The following is a 20,865-nucleotide window of genomic DNA, read 5'->3' on the forward strand; positions in this document are numbered from 1 at the left end:
GATAGAAGTCTTTTTGATACCTTTTATTCGATTAATTTTACTCACAATGGGTATTCTATCTAAGTTGATAGTGATAGTTGGAATTCCTTTTGGTTAATAGTTTCTATATTAATTGACCAGTAAAAATCCCCTCAAATTTCACAGTTATTTCAGGTAGAATACAATAGAATGGAATAGAAAAGTTAGTATGTACCACGGCTAGACATTTATCAGGAATTATAGTAGCTTATCATTCGAAATTTGTTCCACAAAAATTTTTCTTTACTACATCGCTTCTTAAGAATGCAAATCATTAATATTGAAGGCTAAAACTATATTATGTTAGAACGAAACCTAAAATTATTAAATTGAATCTTGAATTATAATTAATTAATGACCCTGAATAAAAATATTTTTCATCACGAAGTCGCAATTTTAAGTTTTTTTGGAGCTGCAGCTAACGAGTTCGATTGGTGTGAAAATTTTCGGATTTGCATTATCATGAAATATCTATGTCAAATTTTTAGTTGACCATCTTTGACATGTAGTTTATTATGGAATGTTGACAACTTCCTTAATCAATATAGAAATTTTATTATTTTTGTTGGGAAATACCACTATGGGGTTATTTTTTAAGGTCTCAAAGATGAAATCAAGAGAGTTTGTCAAGAGGAGTTTCTGGTTTGTGGAGAAGGTGACGAGCAGGGCTCCTTGTGGATGGATAAGGTAATAATAACATTATTTATCGATTATATTGTTTGTTTTCATTGCACATATTTATTACATGCTTCACAGAAAAATTTTGTTGGAGAAACCTGGGTTGAGAAGGTATTACAACACATTTGTGTATTTAATTGAAAGTCCTTAGTGTTCTGTGAAAATTGATATAATATACTTTCATTGAGTATTTCATATCTTGAACTGTTTAAAATTATTTCATTTTAGGACCTATTTATGCATCATATTCTTCATTATGGTAGTCACTGTTACTATCTCAATCAGAAAATCGAGTGGAACCTTTGCATTTTGGTTTGAGCATTTTTATGCAATATTTTAACAATCATAATGAAATGACCTTCAAAGTTAGCAATTTTCAATTTATATAATAACACTGAGGGCTTTCACAGCATCATTGTCATTGTTGTCGTCACTATTACTGTTAGCCATTTGTTAAAAGAGCATCTATGCATATGCGCGTTCTGTATTTCGTTTTAATCATAACACATAAATTGAATGAATTGGAAAATTCCATGCTTTTTAGTCGTAATCTAATCCGTTTTTCACGTGACGTTTCGCTCACTACTGCGGTAGGAATATTCTGAAGTTTCTAGGTCCGATATATATCCGATAATATCGGATAAATCTGAATACATATTGGAGAAAGCCATTCTATGTACAGTGCATCCCATTTTGGGTGAGACAGCCAGGTTTCTCGCTTGTTATTCAAGATAGAGCCTTGGGGTTTTCACGTTCCTGTCCTACTTTTTCGTGAAACTCAAGTTGGTCTAATCAGATTGTGCATAACTGTTTCCGTTCAAAAGATACAGGGTGATTTTGGAAATTGATACTTTTCGGACCCCTTCTTTATCTCCGAAGTTATTAGAAATAATGCTGAGGTAAAAACTACTTCTGAATCAGAATTCTGCATAGAATACCGTGGCGTACTCATTTTTTTTTTCGGGGTATGGTTTAGAAGATTCAACACAAACTTATGTTTTTTAAATGGAACACTATGTGTATCATTACTTCGCTGAATTCGTTATTTTTTTCCCTTCAAAATGATATATGACACTATGTAGGTAGGATGTTCAGAAATGTTAAAAAAACACTAAAACATCAAAATATGATGATTTTTTGTTAATGGGCAATGGATTTCCCATAGAAAAGAAGAATCAATAATAATAACAATAATTTATAGCGATGACAGCTAGATCAGATTGGTTTTTCCCCTCCAATGCCTACTTGATAAAACAATGCTCCCAAATGCATAGTAGCCATAATAACAACAAGGATGTTTGTGTCATCAATGACCTACTATTTTTAAAAATCGAAAGTAATAATCCTCTTATTGAAACATAGAAAATTCATGGCCCATTTACAAAAAAATCATCATTATTTGACGTTTTAGTGTTTTTTTAACATTTCTGAACATCCTACCTACATAGTATCATATATCATTTTGAAGGGAAAAAAATAACGAATTCAACGAAGTAATGATATATAGGGTGTTCCATTAAAAAAAATATAGGTTTGTGTTGAATCTTCAAAACCTTACCCCGAAAAAAAATATCGAGTACGCCACTGGATTCTACGCAGAATTCTGATTCAGACGTAGTTTTCAGCTCAGCATTATTTCTAATAATTTCAGAGATAAAGGAGGTGTCCGAAAAGTATCAATTTCCAAAATCACCCTGTATCTCTTGAACGGAAACAGTTATGAAAAATCTGATTAGACCAACTTGAGTTTCACGAAAAAGTAGGACAGGAACGTGAAAACCGCAAGGCTCTATCTTAAATAACAAGCGAGAAACCTGGCTGTCTCACCCAAAATGGGATGCACTGTACATGTAAGCGGGTCACTGGATTCTGTGGCTTATCCTTCAAGCAAAATTGAAAAGAGACCCATCAATATGATACTATCCAAATATGTTATTTGAAAAACTATCAAACCAAGGCATGCAAAGTTATTGAAGAAAAACGGTTTCTCAAAAAAAAAAATTTTTTCAAATTCGACTGGTTTTCTAGAAGAAAAGGTCTAGATCTAATTTCTCACCAATTGTTTCTCCATTTGAACTTCCGATTTTGTAGAAAATGGATTTTTTTTTTTTTTTTTTGAGAAATATACTTCATATTATTTTTGCATACAGAAATTGAATGACAGTTATTTTATTGATATCCACTTCTAGTTAAAAGTGGAAAATAAGTGTCATTTAATTACTGTTAAAATGAATTTCCATCAAGTAAGTACCGAATCAATCCAATTTTTTCATACTTTCTGAATGCTAAATCGATTCTGAATCCGAATATGTATATTTACATAGTAGTGTAGTGTAGTGTTTTATTTATTTCGAGCTATTCTATTCAAAATCAACCTGAGGAAATTCAGATTCCATATTCGGAAAATAAATCTATGTTGTATATGGTTCTATAAATATTTGATTGTCAAATTTTGATGTTTTCATTTTCGATTATAATAGAAGCGTATAAAGCATGAATTTACCTAACAGTCAATAAAATTTTGGCAAAACATCGAAGATATTGAATGGACAACTGCAGGATGAAGGATTCACAGTCCAAGGCGATATGGTTTACTACAGGCTAGAAGGATTGACCCAGAAAGATGTTCCGTACAAGCCATCGAGATAGAATAGAGGAGTCGACATCACGTGACTTAAAGCGGTACCAGTACGGCATTTTGGATGTAGATCTCAGTTAACTTTTTACCAATAACATTTCATAGTAGTGAACAGATTCGTATTCACAAGTTTTGCATATCAGCATATCCATCTTCATACTCTAAATATATTGAAATTTATATGGCAGGATATGTTGTTTATTTTTTGAAACAAAAAATTATTTGTGAACAATGCTTGGACTGCTCAAAAAATGATGAACACGGTTTATTTTTGTATTCCTTCGTGAAAGTTTACTTAATCCGACCCTGATCTTTCCCCCACTCTAGTAATAGAATTAGCCCTGCCTAGTGGACTCATTTCTTCTAGCATGATAACTGCTCATAGCGCCTCCTTCTATTCTATCTCAATGGTACAAACAATAGCAAGACAGAAAATCATGCGACCACGATAGAATTTGACAAGATGATTACAAAGATGAAAGAAGATATCAACCGGCCCGGGATGAATAAGACCGTCCGCAAATATGTGAACAATTGTAGATCCTGCATAAGTAGTCCTGAAAGTCACACAACTGTCGAATGGTGACAAATTAAAACCCAAATATGAAGTGCATGCAGTCCTACCTAATGATCAGGTACAACTGAGACTTTGGTCTAAAAAGGGAAATAACGATAAGTGAGTGCCAGTTTCAATAATTGAAACGTAAACAAACTAGCATTCTACAGCTATCTCGTACTTTATGCGAAGTAATGTTCTTCTTTCTCTCTCATACCAGTCAGGGCTCGAAGCCCTGTAAATGCGAGGGTGCGTCAAGGGAAAGGGGAAGGTTAAATTTTTAAAAACGGTTTTTTTTCTCTCGATAACTTTCAATGCCTTGATTCAACAGTTTTTCCGATAACATATTTAGATAGCTGGTGAAAAATACTATCTTTGGATCACCTTTCAATATTGCTCAAAGGATAAGCCACAAAATCCAATGACCCGCTTACGTGAAACATCTTGTACATATTCAACCAAACTGAATCGCTTTATTCGGCATTTGAAAAGACACGACAAGCAGAGGCTAGCTCGGGTCCGTAGTAGAATACACGTAGGAAAACTGCTAGGATCTCCCGAACATAATACACATTTACATATCACATTTTTCAGCTTCAAATGCAGACCTGCTACCAGACAATGCTAACCGTGCTTTTCAGGATCTGCAGACTGGAAAATGTTTCACCTGAATATAAAAAGCATAAGTTACCAAAAATCTACAATTCTTTCAAATCATTATACATATGTTCATTATTTAGATGAAATGGGTAACGGGCATATGCATATATGGACCGAAACATGGACATCAGAACACCAAGATCGAGACTGGAGAGATTGGAAAATTAATTGGAAGAAGATGTAACGCGCATATGCATATATGTTACTTCAACAAATGATAAGACAGAGATATGTCTACTTTAGTGACTACTTCAATGACAATGAAACATAAACAGAACGTTATTTTTTGAACGATATTTTTGTGATGATTCAATATAATTATTATTATACTGAAATATTTGAAATATTCCTAGGTCTTGCAATTATATCAGATTTCAAACCTTAATCACGGTTTGATGATGGTTGGTCCAAGTGGATCAGGCAAAAGCAGTGCTTGGAGAGTGCTGCTTATAGCTCTGGAAAGATTCGAGGGTATAGAAGGAGTGGCTCATGTTATAGATCCTAAAGCTATCAGCAAAGAAGCTCTATATGGTGTTCTAGATCCAAACACAAGAGAATGGACTGACGGTCTTTTCACCCATATTTTGAGGTAAATAATACTGAAGCTAATAGCAGTACCAATAATAGTCTGTCCATTCTGACTTTTTGAATTTTAGCTTTTATAATTGTTGAGAGTTTCTATACAGGGTGTACACTTTTAAAACGGCCTCACTTCAAGGGGAGATTATACAAGTGATTTTCAACAAAAAATGTCATATAACACATGGTAGAAATGTTGGTAGTTATTCTTGAATTTAACATTTTTTGATTTCACGGAATTTATCACTTTTTTCCATAAAACCAATTATATCTTATTCATTTCTGCGTCCTCATCGAATTTGATCATATCTTCCGAAAGTTGCCTTATATGAGCAGTCATAAGTAGCAAAAGATTTTTACTGACGAGTATGGTGAAGTGGTGAATACAAATATTCTGAAGAGAGCGAAATAAGTCGTATATTTCCAATCGTTTTATGAATGAAAAACTATAAATGAGAATGTGTTTTCTTTGCAGTAAAAACTTCTCCATTTTGCAGGCTTTCGAATGACATATCAAGTTTTGTACTAGCTACTTTCCTTCTGCTGTAATATCATGGCGAACGTGATGACAATGAAAAAGACGAAAATACTAACTTTCCTTTGCTTTATTTTGGAGCTGCTTATGATTGGATATTGAAATAATTCACATGGAAATACTTATTTCTATTAAACTCAATGTTTCATAAATAATTGAATTAAATTCTAGTTATTTTCACCGAATAAAATGATTAAAGCACCTGCTACTCGAAAAATTAGTGTTTAGTCTTTCTTTGTAGAGCTTTGAAGAAGTAACAATAAAGTTGCAAAACGTCGCTTAAAGGAATGACTTAACGTCTCTCATTTTAAACTTATTCCACTCCCGAGAGAATTCATCCATATTATAGCCATTTATAGAAAAGGGAAAACCCACATGCGATTGTTGTTACCCATTTCCAACATGAGTTAAGGGTAAACGTATGTTTGGGACTGATGAGGGGCGAACTTTTTGGTTCAGTAATTCTTCCAGATCGTCTCAATTCAAAAATATTTTCATAGAGGACCTACCAGGCATATTAGACCAAATGCCTACCAGACAAAATGTTTGATTTCAGATGGATGGCTGCTCGGCCCATAATAGTCGGAATGTAGCGGAATTAATGAACTGATATTTTGGAATGAGGTGGATCGGAAGATACGGTCCAGTGAGATGGCCACCCAGGAGCCCCGATCTGACCCTTTAGATTTTTATGTGTGGAACACTTTAAAGAGAAAGTGTACAAAATTCGCGTTCAGACTCAAGAATATATTTATTTATTTTAATTTTTATTTATTTATTCAAATGGAGTACATGACAGGACAAACCCATAAATATGTACTCACTTATAGTTGCAGTGGTGTTTAAAGATTAAAAAAATACGAAGAGGGCGAAAAATTGTAACAATGCATTCGCAATATACATCGATACATAAGGAGAAAAAAAAACAATTCTACATATTACAAAGAGAAATGTTATCAATAAGGAATCGCTTCAAAATTCCAGAAAAAAAAAACCCGAACAATTGTGAAAAAGGATCCACATTTACAAGACTGGATATCGAATTGAATGACCTGAGGCATCTAATCAGAGGTGAATTCAGGTGATAATTTGTGGAACTTTAACTTATATGAAATAAGAATTTATTTCGTGTGTTCTATGATGGAACGTTGAAGGTGAGCATATCTACAAGCTCGCTACAGTCAGTGACATTTAAAATTTTGTATATGAACTTCACATTTCTTATCATTCCTTGATCTGTAAGGCTTAACAACTTTAAATTCTTCATAATTTTTACCTTGTAATTAATGCTATTTTGATGAAATTTCCTATTTATATGCCTAATGAGCTTATTCTGAACATTTTCCAACCGATTGATATAAACATTATACACGGGTTCCAAAGGTTAGAATACTTCGCACATATGCTATATACAGAGCTCGGATAGACTGGCATTGACGAAAATTCTTACAAACTCTTATTATGAAGCCTAGCATCTTATGACCTCTTTTTGAAATGTTATTGATGTGGTGATCGAAAATGAGCTTAGAGGGTGTTTTTTTTAGAGCTATAGAACTTTAAATTGCAATAAAACAACGATGGATTGTTCTATTGACATGAATTTTATTTATCCGTAGGATAATCTTGGCATTACATTTTGAATATGATTTCTGGCATATGACCGCCACGGCTGGCTCGGATGTAGTCCAATCTGGAAGTCCAATTTTCGATGACTTTTTCCAACATTTGTGGCCGTATATCGGCAATAACACGGCGAATGTTGTCTTCCAAATGGTCAAGGGTTTGTGGCTTATCCGCATAGACCAATGACTTCACATAGCCCCACAGAAGGTAGTCTAGCGGTGTTAAATCACAAGATCTTGGAGGCCAATTCACAGGTCCAAAACGTGAAATTAGGCGGTCACCAAACGTGTCTTTCAATAAATCGATTGTGGCACGAACTGTGTGACATGTTGCGCCGTCTTGTTGGAACAACAGCTCCTGGACATCATGGTTGTTCAATTCAGGAATGAAAAAGTTAGTAATCATGGCTATACCGATCACCATTGACTGTAACGTTCTGGCCATCATCGTTTTTGAAGGATTCCACCAGCCCTTAAAGCGCACCAAACAGTCAGTTTTTCTGGATGTAACGGTGTTTCGACATACACTTGAGGATTAGCTTCACTCCAAATGCGGCAGTTTTGTTTGTTGACGTAGCCATTCAACTAGAAGTGCGCTTCATCGCTAAACAAAATAAAATGGAAGTAGTGCGCGATACGTATTCTGCACAGAACCATTATTTTCGAAATAAAATTGCACTATTTGCAAGCGTTGTTCAGGCGTGAGTTTATTTATTTTTTTGAATTGCCAAACCAAACTGAGAATAAATCACTTAACAGCTGTTAAATCGGTCGCCATCTTGAACAGTAATGCCAACTTAAAGTAATACAGGGTGAGTCTTTGACTTGTACATATATTTTAACCCAAGATTCCTGAGGTCAAAAGAAACACTTTTTTCCCTTATAGTTTTTTTCGATTCGGCCCGGTTACAAAGATACAGGCTGTTGAAAATCGATAAAAAAATATGATTTTCGGCTATATTTCGTAAATGGTTCTATCGAAGGAAATGATTTTTGGAATATAGCTTTTCCTTGATGTGTTACATCTTCTCCGAATACAAGATTCCCTACACATCTTTCAGTTTCTTCATTATGATCATTACATCACATAAAACTACCAGAAATTCGAAGAACCCAACTCTTAAAAGTAATTTGAACGTTCATTGAAGAATATTTGGCTAATTTGAAAACTAAAAGTATTTTCATATTTTCTCGTACAAAGCGCCGTTTTCGAGTAACTTGATCTTGAAAAAAAAATATATCTGAGAAATTCAAAAAATTGGGTACTTTGGCTAAATGCAACTCTATTCTGTTGTGGAAAAAAACCACAGAAATGAATATTTACTATGATGTCATGTCTCAGATTTTAGAATTGAAGTACTAGCCAACTTAATTTGAAATTGAAGTTATTCGAATAAGCTCACCTCAACTCCTCGATTTGATTACAAATTACTGAGCTTTGGCACAGCTCTGATAATAAGAAGATACTTCATTAAAATCAACATTCTTTTTTAAAAGTCCAGATCACCCATAAAGCCCATGTTTAAAAAAGTTTTCACAAAATAGTCCCATTATAATGACAACAATCAATATCCCACTAAAGACTGCTGCTATCGAACAATACTGTATTCTTCTTCGGGTCATTCAAACTCACATCGGAACATACCAGTATGTACATACTAGACAAATTTTCAATTGATTGAGATTGAATACTTTTATTCGTTTGCTATTCCATAAATTCATCCTAGAGCACATAATTGACATACTTCCAAGAGTGCCACAATTGTTTTAATGTGAAAACAAATAGGTGAGTTGAAAGAAACAGAAATTGTGGGTATTTATATTGAAGACTTCTCATTTATTTTCAATAGCAAAATCAAGATGAATCAAATAGTAGAGTTGGCTATAATGTAGGTACATATTATAGTACAAATTTGATTACAAGTTGATTACATTTTCCATTTATTACAGAGCCATAAAACTTCATATCCATATTTTCACACTGATGGCTTCAAAAATATTGATGCTGATCAATATTTTTATGAGATAGTTGGAACAAATCAAATGGTTCATTTCATAAAGGAATTGCTTTCTTTCAGAATGCACACTTATTTATTTTGTATCCACACAATTATTTTGGAAATTGTTATTAAATTTCTTGAAAATATGTATGGAACTTCAATATTCTGTTGGGTTTCTTCAAATCTCCGATAATTTTCATTTTATGCAAACATAATATCAAATATCATTTAACAATAACAGTGTAAACTGTAAATACAGGAAATGAAAATGAATATTTTAGGTTAGAACATAGATTATTCGAACCACTTTGGTTAAATTTGCAACACTCGAAATTTGAGGTTCAAACTTGAAACCATAGACTACTAGTCTGTGTTAGAACTTTCACAGATGAATATTATGTGACTTAGAATGTTAGGTTAAATGGCAATTCTTGTACGAAATGAAATAAACAACGATATAGGTATTATAAATGCGATATAATAAATGAATGGATATGAATTATGAATATCGGAGCTAAGCTAAAATGGGTGGTAGCGAGCTCAATTCGTTATGATTATCGAAAATGAAATAGAAAATCAAGAGAAAAATATTTAATCTTTATCATCAATGAAATTGGGATAACTCATTTATTATATTATAAATATACTACTTTGTTCAACAAATGGAATGTTAAAAGTGAGTTTATGATGGTTTTTCTAATTTAGTAGCTTATTTCCAAGGTTCAAATGGTATATCTTATACTTGCAAAAACTTCAGTGTTCCGGTTTCCAGGGGTGAATTAGCTCATTATGAAAATTTAAAATGGCTATATCTTTTTAACCGGGCCGAATCGGAAAAAATGGTAAATGAAAAAAGTGTTTCTTTTGACCTCAAGAATTTTCGGTTAAAATATATGTACAAGTCAAAGACTCACCCTGTATACCTCGAAAAAAAAACACCCGTTAGAATGCCCAAATCTTTTATTACAAAGAAAAAAAAAATGTCCGGAAATGTATGGTCTACCCAAGATCCACAAAAAACGACAGACCTCTCCGACCCATAGTAAGCTCTATTGGTTCACCCTTGCAAAAGTTATCCAGATTCCTCGCACAAAAACTACAACCAGAAGTAGAAAAAGCTAATTCCTACGTGAAGAATTCCAACCATCTCCTGGAAATACTTCAGAATTACATACTGGATGATGAAGATATTTTCGTGAGTTTTGATGTGGTGTCTTTGTTCTCTATGTTGCCTTTAGACGAATGTCTGGACATCATTTCTACTGATTATGACTTAGATCCTTACATAATTGATTTAACTGAACATGTCCTCAAAAATACGTACTTCACTTACAACGGTGTGAAATATAGATAAACAGAAGGAGCGCCGATGGGATCTCCAGTTTTCCCTCCTTTAGCAATCCTATTTATGGCTAATTTAGAAGATAGGGCGATATCAACCTTTCCGTTGAAACCAAAAGTCTGGAAGCGATATGTAGATGACATTTTTGTCATTTGGCAGCATGGAAGAAATGAGTTGAATAATTTTTTTCATCATATCAGCTCAGTGAATGAAAAAATCAAATTCACTATGAAAATGGAAGAAAATGGAAAACTACCATTTTTGGATATTTTGTTGTACAGAACTGCACTCAAGAAAATTGGACACACAGTGTATCGCAAACCAACTCACACAAACCGATATCTACATGCGAATTCACACCATCATCCCTCACAACTAAATGGAATACTGAAAACATTAATATCAAGATCTAAGTTACTAACAGACGAAGAACATTTAGAGATGGAGATTGAAACACTCAGGAACGCTTTCACACGATACCAGATCAATAGAGTTCTGAAAGACAACACTATACGTCAGAGATCACAGGACGATTTATCTAATCCCAAAGTGATACTTCCGTATATTAAAAAAAACAACAGACAAAATTGGTCGAATATTACGCAGAAACGGTATAATACCAGTTTTTCGACCACATAGAATATTGAAGTCACTATTGAGGAATCCAAAAGATGAAATTCCTCTAGAAAACTAGGGCGTCTATGCTATTCCGTGTGCTGATTGTCCCAAATCATATATAGGACAGAGGAATAGAAGAATTTCATCAAGAATAGATGAACACAAAAATTGCTTTAAAAAAGACATTACAACTTCATCTCTTTTCCAACATACGAAAAGCACAGGCCATTCCATCGATTTTGAAAATGCTAAACAACTTGCAAATATAGAAATATATAATAAACGCCTAGTGAGGGAAGCAATAGAGATTGAAAAACGGGAGAATATGAATAAGAGAGATGATTCTTTGACACTGTCTGCATGCTGGAAAGCAATAATAATAGACAAAAATTCAAAAACAACATTGAATGAACAGAGCGAAGACAAACCAACGTCTAACGAAAATAAGAACACGGCGCATCACAGAGAGGGAAGGGATAGCATCAATGAAGATGTGGAAACCGAACCGCGGTACAATCTGCGGCGCAGGAAGGCACCTCCTAATTAGTTTGATATATCAATCAAGTTTGAATATCAATCGAAGGACCTGATGGAGTAAATTGTGAGTTCCAAATATCAATCAAATATACTGGGTGGTTCAAAAGTTATAAGGAATTGAAAATATTGGTGAATTCATAAACCAACCTATATCTCGGCTGTGGGGAAGATTAGACCTATCATATATAGGTTTTTTGGACTCGTCTAGGGTACCTCTACCTCAGGTTAACGTATGTACATTTACCAATGAAACACCCTGTATAAGAAATCGGTCCCAATTTGTTATTGTCGGTGGAGAATATTCATACATTTACAACTGTACAGGGTGGGCAAATAAGCGAGGTAAGCGGCTTTATCTTTTGTTTTGTTCACAATTTTTGGCACAATATTTGAAACACCCTGTGATGATATTTTTCAAATTCAAGATATGCACGATATCCCAACATCATTCTAGTTTGAGAAAGTGAATTGAGTATACGCATAGGATATTCACAGTAAATATAATTCACGTAATTGTGCTGATGAAATTCTCTCTTTTTTACGGTTTTTCCTTAATATTTTGAAAACTATGAGGAATAACGCAATATTTTTAGCAAAGATTAATTTAGAATGGAAATTTTGGTAATATCTAAGACATGAAATGAAAAAAAAAAAAATTTTAATTTTTTTAATTTCTTGTATAACCGGAAGTGCTGGAACTTATTTTAGCTGAATAGGGCATCATGAACAATGTCATATTCCGAATTTTCAGATTTAAAATCGGCCCTGTTCTCCAGAAATGTCTAATAGGCCGTCGAACTTGAAACACCCTGTATATATATATATATATATATATATATATATATATATATAAACCTCGAACTGGTATTTATACAGGGTGACCAATTTTTCAATGGGATTGTATTGGTGACTTTTAAACCATAAGAGTGAGAAGGTCGGTCAAATGGAGAAAAAGTTGCATGCATAGAAGCATTATCAAGCAGTTCAAACAAATCGAGATAATCAGGGCCGGTTATTGAGATATCATAAAAAAAGTAAATTCTGTCATTTTGATTTTTCTTTTTTTCCCACTTTATTTCAAATATGACCAAAAAATGTTACAGGAATTTTTTATTCGACAATAAATTGTTCTCAATTTGACGTATTCAGATTTCGTATCCAACGTTTCGTGCTCTCTGGGCCACCCTCAACCTCTATTTTTTCAATACGGACCTGTATATTTTATGACACTTTTCGAAATAACTTTTAACGCTGAATTCAACGATATATCATACAATGTCATTCAAAGTTGATTTTCAGGTGATTTTGACCCTTATCCAATTTTCTTTGGGTCGGATCTGTAGTGAATGCAATTTATCAAAAACTGCTGTTAATAAAATAGTCAAGAGACGCGAATATACGTTTTGCAAGGCTTGGTATTCAAATTTAAAATCATTGTATTCGCGTGTCTTGACTATTTTATTAACAGCAGTTTTTGATAAATTGCATTCACTTCAGATTCGACCCAAAGAAATTAGGATAAGGGTCAAAATCACCTGAAAATCAACTTTGAATGACATTGTATGATATATCGTTGAATTCAGCGTTAAAAGTTTTTTCGAAAAGTGTCATAAAATATACAGGTCCGTATTGAAAAAAATGAGGTTGAGGGTGGCCCAGAGAGCACGAAACGTTGGATACGAAATCTGAATACGTTAAATTGAGAACAATTTATTGTCGAATAAAAAATTCCTGTAACATTTTTTGGTAATATTTGAAATAAAGTGGGAAAAAAAGAAAAATCAAAATGACAGAATTTACTTTTCTTATGAAATCTCAATAACCGGCCCTGATAATTTCGATTTGTTTGAACTGCTTGCAACTTTTTCTCCATTTGACCGACCTTCTAACTCTTATGGTTTAAAAGTTACCAATACAATCCCATTGAAAAAGTGGCCACCCTGTATATGTATGAATATGCTCCTTTTGTTGAAACATTTAATATTGATTCCTAAACAACTAATATTCTCGACGAATATTTCATGAAAAAAGCGTATGAAGAAGTGAAACAAATATTTTTTATTAATGACAATGAACACATCTAACTTTGGATCAAACTAAACAGAATAATATGAAGTTCCAATAATAATATACACTGTGTCCGTAAAGTATGGAACAAATTCATTTTTAGCTAAACAGACGATTTTAAAAAATAATCCTGAAACACGTCGATTTTTTATTTTGATTTAACATATTTTAAAATAATAATCTAATATACAGGGTGAATTACTTTCGAGTAATGACGTCACCGTCATTTTTTTTTTGTTCCATTCTTTTCGGACATAGTGTATAATATTTGCATTACTTGATTTCATCCCGACTTGAATATTCATTTAATCATTCTTACAGAAAAATAATAGACAATGTGAGAGGAGAAATAAATAAACGTCAATGGATTATTTTTGATGGAGATGTGGACCCAGAATGGGTTGAAAATCTGAACTCTGTTCTAGATGATAACAAGTTATTAACATTACCAAATGGTGAACGTTTATCTCTGCCGCCCAACGTTAGGATTATGTTTGAAGTATGGTAATTACGTTTATTTCTGAAACATTTTTCTAGTGATTTTGTTGTAAGGTACAAGATTTGAAATATGCTACCCTGGCAACTGTATCACGTTGTGGTATGGTTTGGTTCTCTGAAGATGTTTTATCAACTGAGATGATTTTCGAAAATTATATACTTAGACTCAAACATATTCCTCTTGAAGAAGGAGAGGATGATAGTTTTGGAAAAACAACAGAAAATAAGGACGACTTGCTTTCGCCTACTATCCAGGTTTGTGTATTCAATAATATATATATATATATTTTTATCTCTTCACACAGCTTATTCTGTGGATTTATTCTGCAGAAATGATCGGACGCGGAATATATACATATAAAGGGTGAGTCTTTGACTTGTACATATATTTTAACCGAAGATTCCTGAGGTCAAAAGAAACACTTTTTTCCTTTACCGTTTTTTCCAATTCGGCCCGGTTAAAAAGATACAGGCCGTTGAAAATCGATAAAAAAATGTGTTTTTCGACCATATCTCGTAAATGGTTCTATTGAAGGAAATGATTTTTGGAATATAGCTTTTCCTTGATGTGATACATCTTCTCTGAACACAAGATTCCCTATACACCTTTCAGTTTCTTCATTATGAATTTTACATCCCATAAAAATACCAGAAATTCGAAGAACCCAACTTTTAAAAGTAATTTGAACGTTCATTTAAGAATATTTTGCTAATTTGAAAAATAAAAGTATTTTTCATATTTTATCCTACAAAGCGCCGTTTTCGAGTAACTTGATTTAAAAAAAAATTATCTGTGATATTCAAAACATTGGGTACTTTAGCTAAATGCAACTCTGTTCTGTTGTGGAAAAAAAACCACAGAAATGCATATTTACTATGATGTCACGTCTCAGATTTTAGAATTGAAATACTAGCCAACTTAGTTTGAAAATGAAGTTATTTTAATAAGCTCACCTCAACTCCTCGATTTGATTACAAATTACTGAGCTTTGGCACAGCTCTGATAATAAGAAGATACTTCATTAAAATCAACATTCTATTTTGAAAAGTCCAGATCACCCATAAAGCCCATGTTTAAAAAAGTTTTAGCAAAATAGTCCCATTATAATGACAACAATCAATATCCCACTGAAGACTGCTGCTATCAAACATTTTTGTATTCTTCTTTAGGTCATTCATTTATGAATATGATCTCTTTAGCACACTTAAATATCAAAACTTTGGTAGGTCATTTCACTGATTTTAAAAACATGGTTTTGCATAGCTGTCATGATATTGTTTTTTTGAACGAGACTAGGTTGGATGGGAGTGTACCTGACGAGTCAATTTTTATTGAGGGGTATCGCATCATTCGATGTGATCGTAATAGGCAGGGAGGGGGTGTAGCTGTATATGTTAGGTCGAGTTTGGGTTATTCGGTGTTGAGGATTGGAGGTTCAATAGAGCAAATTTGGCTGAAAGTCGGCTCACCCTTGGACGGAACGGCTTTAGCTGTTATTTATAGACCACCAAATAATAATTATAAAATATTTTGACAGCTATTTGAGTCTGAATGTGGTTTTGTTACTGAACATGCGAGTAAGATAGTTTGTGTCGGAGATTTCAATACTAATATGTGTGTTTCGGACAGCGAATCCAAATATGTGTGTGTGTGTGAATCTTCACAATTTGTATGGCTGGAATATCATAAATCCACACGCTCATTTAAATAGAACTTATCCCCATTGGATTGGATTGGAAGAGAAGGTGAAATTTTGTGGCCTCCTCGTTCACCTGACCTAAATCTTATGGACTTTCATTATTGGGGCTGGCTAAAAGACAAAGTATACGCAACACCCATGCGTGATGAAGCCGAATTGAGAGAACGCACCCGCAATTCGGCTTCATAACTTTGGGTGTTGTATATACTTTGCCTTTTAGGCAGCCCCAATATTAAAAGTCCAGAGGATTTAGGTCTTCATGTACCCATCCTTGGTACAGGGAGACTCTTCGCTCCAAATGGTCTTATTGAAAAAATCTGGATCTGCATGATGTTTTCGCAAAATTTGCCGGGAATATTGAATTTCGTTGAGGTGAATAATTATGCGAGTAATATTTTCGCACGTAAACAATTGCCATTGTTCACTAAGTAATGCAATATCGAAGATTTCTCAACAGAATTGACAAACTTGATTGTCAGAAACGTACCCATTTGGATAAAAACAGCCATATCTTTTTTCTTTGAATAACAAATGACTTGTGTAATACCTCTTTGAAATCACTATAAAATAGACAATTTATTGGTGTAATGTGCAGCAGTAGCTCGGTACATTTTTTTTCCACTACGATGGGCTAAACTTCATGAACAAAAAATCCACTACCAAAATTTCCAATAAAAATATTTCTCATAGCCCCCCTTTAAAATGTTTGGAGGATGTTTTTAACGTAAACGTTAAAATCATTCTTCAGCAATATTTTACTGAAAAAATTAACCAAAAAGATGTAAAATTGTACCAACCGTAAGGACAAAACTATTGAAAGGGGCAAAAATTGATTATTTTCAAAAAAAATATATATCTCGAAAACGGTAAGACTTTTATAATGGGAATTTTGTCATAGCAGGTGGGTTATCCTTTGATCTACATTCTCCCTCGGTTTGACGTGGTCTTTACGGGACACCCTGTATATTCAATTTCAATTTCATTCATACAAAAAATAAGTTTAGTTGGAGTTGTTTGTATTTCGAAATGCTTTGATGCTACTATAATAACAAAACTATGAATATTGAGCTTGGTTTTACCTGTTTGTGTTCTTTTCTGCCTTAAATGATACATTAATAGTATTTATTTTCAGGTACAAATAGATGTTGCAAACATTTTACAACACTACTTAGGACCAGATGGTCTTGTTGTTAAATGTCTTGAATTTGCCAATACACAAGAACATATCATGGACTTCACAAGATTAAGAGCCCTGAGTTCATTATTTTCCATGCTGAATCAGTGTGTCAGGTAAAATAATTTAAGAATAGTAATGGTTTTTCTATTTCTAACATATTTTTGTGCTAGCTCTAATTTGCAATTCATATTTTATTTATTTACAGGAATGTGTTGCAGTTTAACCATCATCATTCAGAATTTCCAATGTCTAATGATCAAGCTGAAAAATATATTACAAAATGTTTGATATACTCCATTTTATGGAGCTTTGCAGGAGATGCCAAATTGAAAATTCGTTCAGATCTTGGAGATTTCATTAGGTCTGTTACAACCATACCTCTACCAGCTTCCACAAATAACATTATTGATAATGAAGTAAATATAGATGGGGAATGGGTCCAATGGTCCAATAAAGTACCACAAATTGAAGTAGAAACTCACAAGGTAGCCTCCCCTGATGTGGTAGTACCAACTTTGGATACTGTAAGACATGAATCATTGCTCTATACATGGTTGGCGGAACATAAACCATTAGGTAATTTATAATAACGTTTATTCACCAATTTTTTTATTTGAAAGCATACATTTAATTGAATTCATATCTGATTTAATTTCTTTCAGTATTATGTGGTCCACCTGGTTCTGGTAAGACAATGACTCTTTTCTCTGCTTTGAGGGCTTTACCAGATATGGATGTTGTTGGACTTAATTTCTCTTCAGCTACCACTCCAGAATTATTGTTGAAAACTTTTGACCACTATTGTGAATATCGTAAAACACCTAATGGAGTAATTCTATCTCCAGTTCAGGTATGTTAGAGTAGTTATTCATTATACAAGTGCAGAATGCATTGTTATCCTTCCAAGATTTCAAAATTCAATGAATCAATCAACAAAGGAAAAGGAATATTCTTTTTTTTATTAACAATTCACCTCGTTAGCCTTTCCACATTTTATTGTTCCTGGACTCGGATGTCAAGCAGGTAGCTATAGCTTCCCAAATGGTAACGTTCTTGTATGGCAGTTGTTACCCGTGGTCTACCCTGTCCTGGTATTTGGACATTCATACCTGTCTCCCTGAATCGCTGCAACATTCTGGACACACTTGTATGTTGTATGGGAAACTCCAAACCTTTCTGCAATTCTTGTGTATGTCCACCCTTCTTCTCGCAAAACTACCGCTTGGACACATTCCTCTTGGGTCAAATTGCGTGTTTCGCGTTGCATAGCGATCGAGTGTAAAAAATCAAACGAAAGAAAAACTATTGATCACTGGAATTGATCGTGAACAACTGATTTCAGAATGGAGTCAATATATTCAAAATCTGATAGTCTCATCTTTTTTTATTCCTGCTGGGAAAAAACATCTGTATTGAGAAAAAAACGTTGAAAGTGGATAACATATGCATGCATAATTCTGATAAAAATAATTATCATTGAGAACACCATCAGTTGTAGAATAAATTTGAGATTTCCATAATGTGCGTTAATTCTTTTGCGCAGTGTATATATCACGAAATCGTAGAGGAAAACAAATCAGATCAATTAATCAAGAATTAATTCAAACAAGAGACAGATATATATATATATATATATATATATGAGATGCCTTTTATTAAAAAATATGTAGATGACATCATTTGTGCAGTTCCCAGTGATAAGACATCTTACACTCTTGAAAGGTTCAACAGACAGAGTGAGTCTATAAAATTTACCATAGAATTAGAAAATAACAATAGTGTGCCTTTCCTAGATACCCTAGTCATTAGAAGACCTGACAATACACTGATTCTTGATTGGTATAGAAAGCCCTTTAGCTCAGGTAGATACTTGCATTATTTTTCCAACCACCCTCAGAGACAAAAAATCAATATGGTTACAGGATTGAAGAATCGTATACAAAGAATATCACACCCCACTCTGAAGGAGAAGAATATGAAACTATTATATCAGTTGATGCTTGAGAATGGTTACCCCAAGAACCTTTTAAAGAAATTGATACACAATTCATCGAATTCTGGACAGCCACAGAATAACGATGAAATCGCATCCACCAATTTAGATCAGAGAATTATATTTACTTCCATTCCACTGATTAATGTAATGACAAAATCCCTAATAAACTTATTAAAAACTGATAACATCAAAGTGATACCTAGAACTGAATTTAAATTAAAGAGACTTTATAGTAATTTGAAAGATAGGATAGAAACTGATAAGAAAAGCTGTGTTGTATACAGAATACCCTGTCAAAATTGTGATGAGGTGTATATCGGACAAACATCCCAACAACTTAAAAGAAGAATAACCCAACATATTAGCGTCATCTTATGGACCACCCGAATAGTCCGAAGTTTCCTGACCACCAGCTGATAAATGTCTTGATCCGACCGATCCGGCATTATCGATAGCCAAACCCTATTAAGGTGATAAAAAATATATATATATATATATATATTATAAGTGAAGTTGAGAATAAAATATTTTAAATTGTTCATTGTGAAAATTATTGTACTTTCTTTTAGAAGCCCTGAAGAAGCATTAAAAAAATGCGAAAGCTTGGCACAGAATAAAGAGTTCATCTTTTTATTTATTCCTCCAAACATTGAGTCGATAAACCCTTATCTCATTGATCAATATATATATATATATATATATATATATATATATATATATATATATATATATATATATATATATATAGGTCTATCCTCATCAGGACTCAGAGGATCTCGCCTTGGTGCTAGCACCCGGCGAATCTAATTGAACCCACGAGAGTGTGAAAAAAAAAATATATATATATATATATATAATAGATAACAATGTTAGGATGTTTCGATCTAGGAAATTGTTATGCCCTTTTTAAAGAAGTATGTCGACGATCTGATATGTATGATTCCAGAGGGATCACTTGCTACAGTTCTGGAACATTTTAACAGTTATAACACCCACCTACAATTCACGGCAGAAGAAGAGGTTGACAACTCCATACCTTTTTTAGACATCAGGGTGATAAGAATGGGAGAAGTGTTGAGGACTGATTGGTATAACAAGCCTAGTAGCTCTGGCAGATATTTGCATTATAGATCTTGCCATCCTCAAAATATGAAGCTAAATCTAGTCACACAGATGAAAACTAGAGTCTTAAGGTTGACACATCCAACTTTTCATAGTCAATGTATTGTCAAACTGAAAAAGCTATTTGTAATGAATGGATACCCGATAAAATTACTCAATAAGTTACTTTGCAATACATCATCTTCACCCCCAGTCGAAGTCACCATGTCATTAAACACTGATGCCATGATAGACCGAGCTGACATCGTTTACGCCACTATACCCTACATACCATTACTCTCTAATAAGATTTCCCTGATTTTCAAAGACTACAAAAATATCAAGATTGTTAAAACTATGAAACATCCATTATTTAAGTTAGTATTCAGCCGCTTGAAAGACAAAGAAAAAGAAGAATATGAATCTGGAGTCGTGTATAGTATACCTTGTGGCAGTTGTGAGAGAACATACATAGGACAGACTTCCAGATGGATCAAAGAAAGAATAACATCTCATAAAAGTGATGCAAGAAGAAATTTAAGA

General features: G+C 33.5%; 1 protein-coding gene across 1 annotated transcript in view; it reads left to right on the forward strand.

Annotated features, from left to right (window-relative positions):
• The window catches only part of LOC123675346 (dynein heavy chain, cytoplasmic), a 263,591-nt gene that overhangs the window by 118,082 nt on the left and 124,644 nt on the right, over nt 1-20,865 (forward strand). Inside the window, exons 17-23 of the mRNA XM_045610709.1 lie at nt 617-705; nt 4,904-5,139; nt 14,172-14,349; nt 14,403-14,603; nt 17,181-17,338; nt 17,431-17,801; nt 17,888-18,075. Coding sequence (XP_045466665.1) covers nt 617-705; nt 4,904-5,139; nt 14,172-14,349; nt 14,403-14,603; nt 17,181-17,338; nt 17,431-17,801; nt 17,888-18,075 — 1,421 coding nt within the window. The remainder of the gene's footprint in view (nt 1-616; nt 706-4,903; nt 5,140-14,171; nt 14,350-14,402; nt 14,604-17,180; nt 17,339-17,430; nt 17,802-17,887; nt 18,076-20,865) is intronic.

This window comes from Harmonia axyridis, chromosome 1 (assembly GCF_914767665.1).
Source record: "Harmonia axyridis chromosome 1, icHarAxyr1.1, whole genome shotgun sequence".
NCBI lineage: Eukaryota > Metazoa > Arthropoda > Insecta > Coleoptera > Coccinellidae > Harmonia > Harmonia axyridis.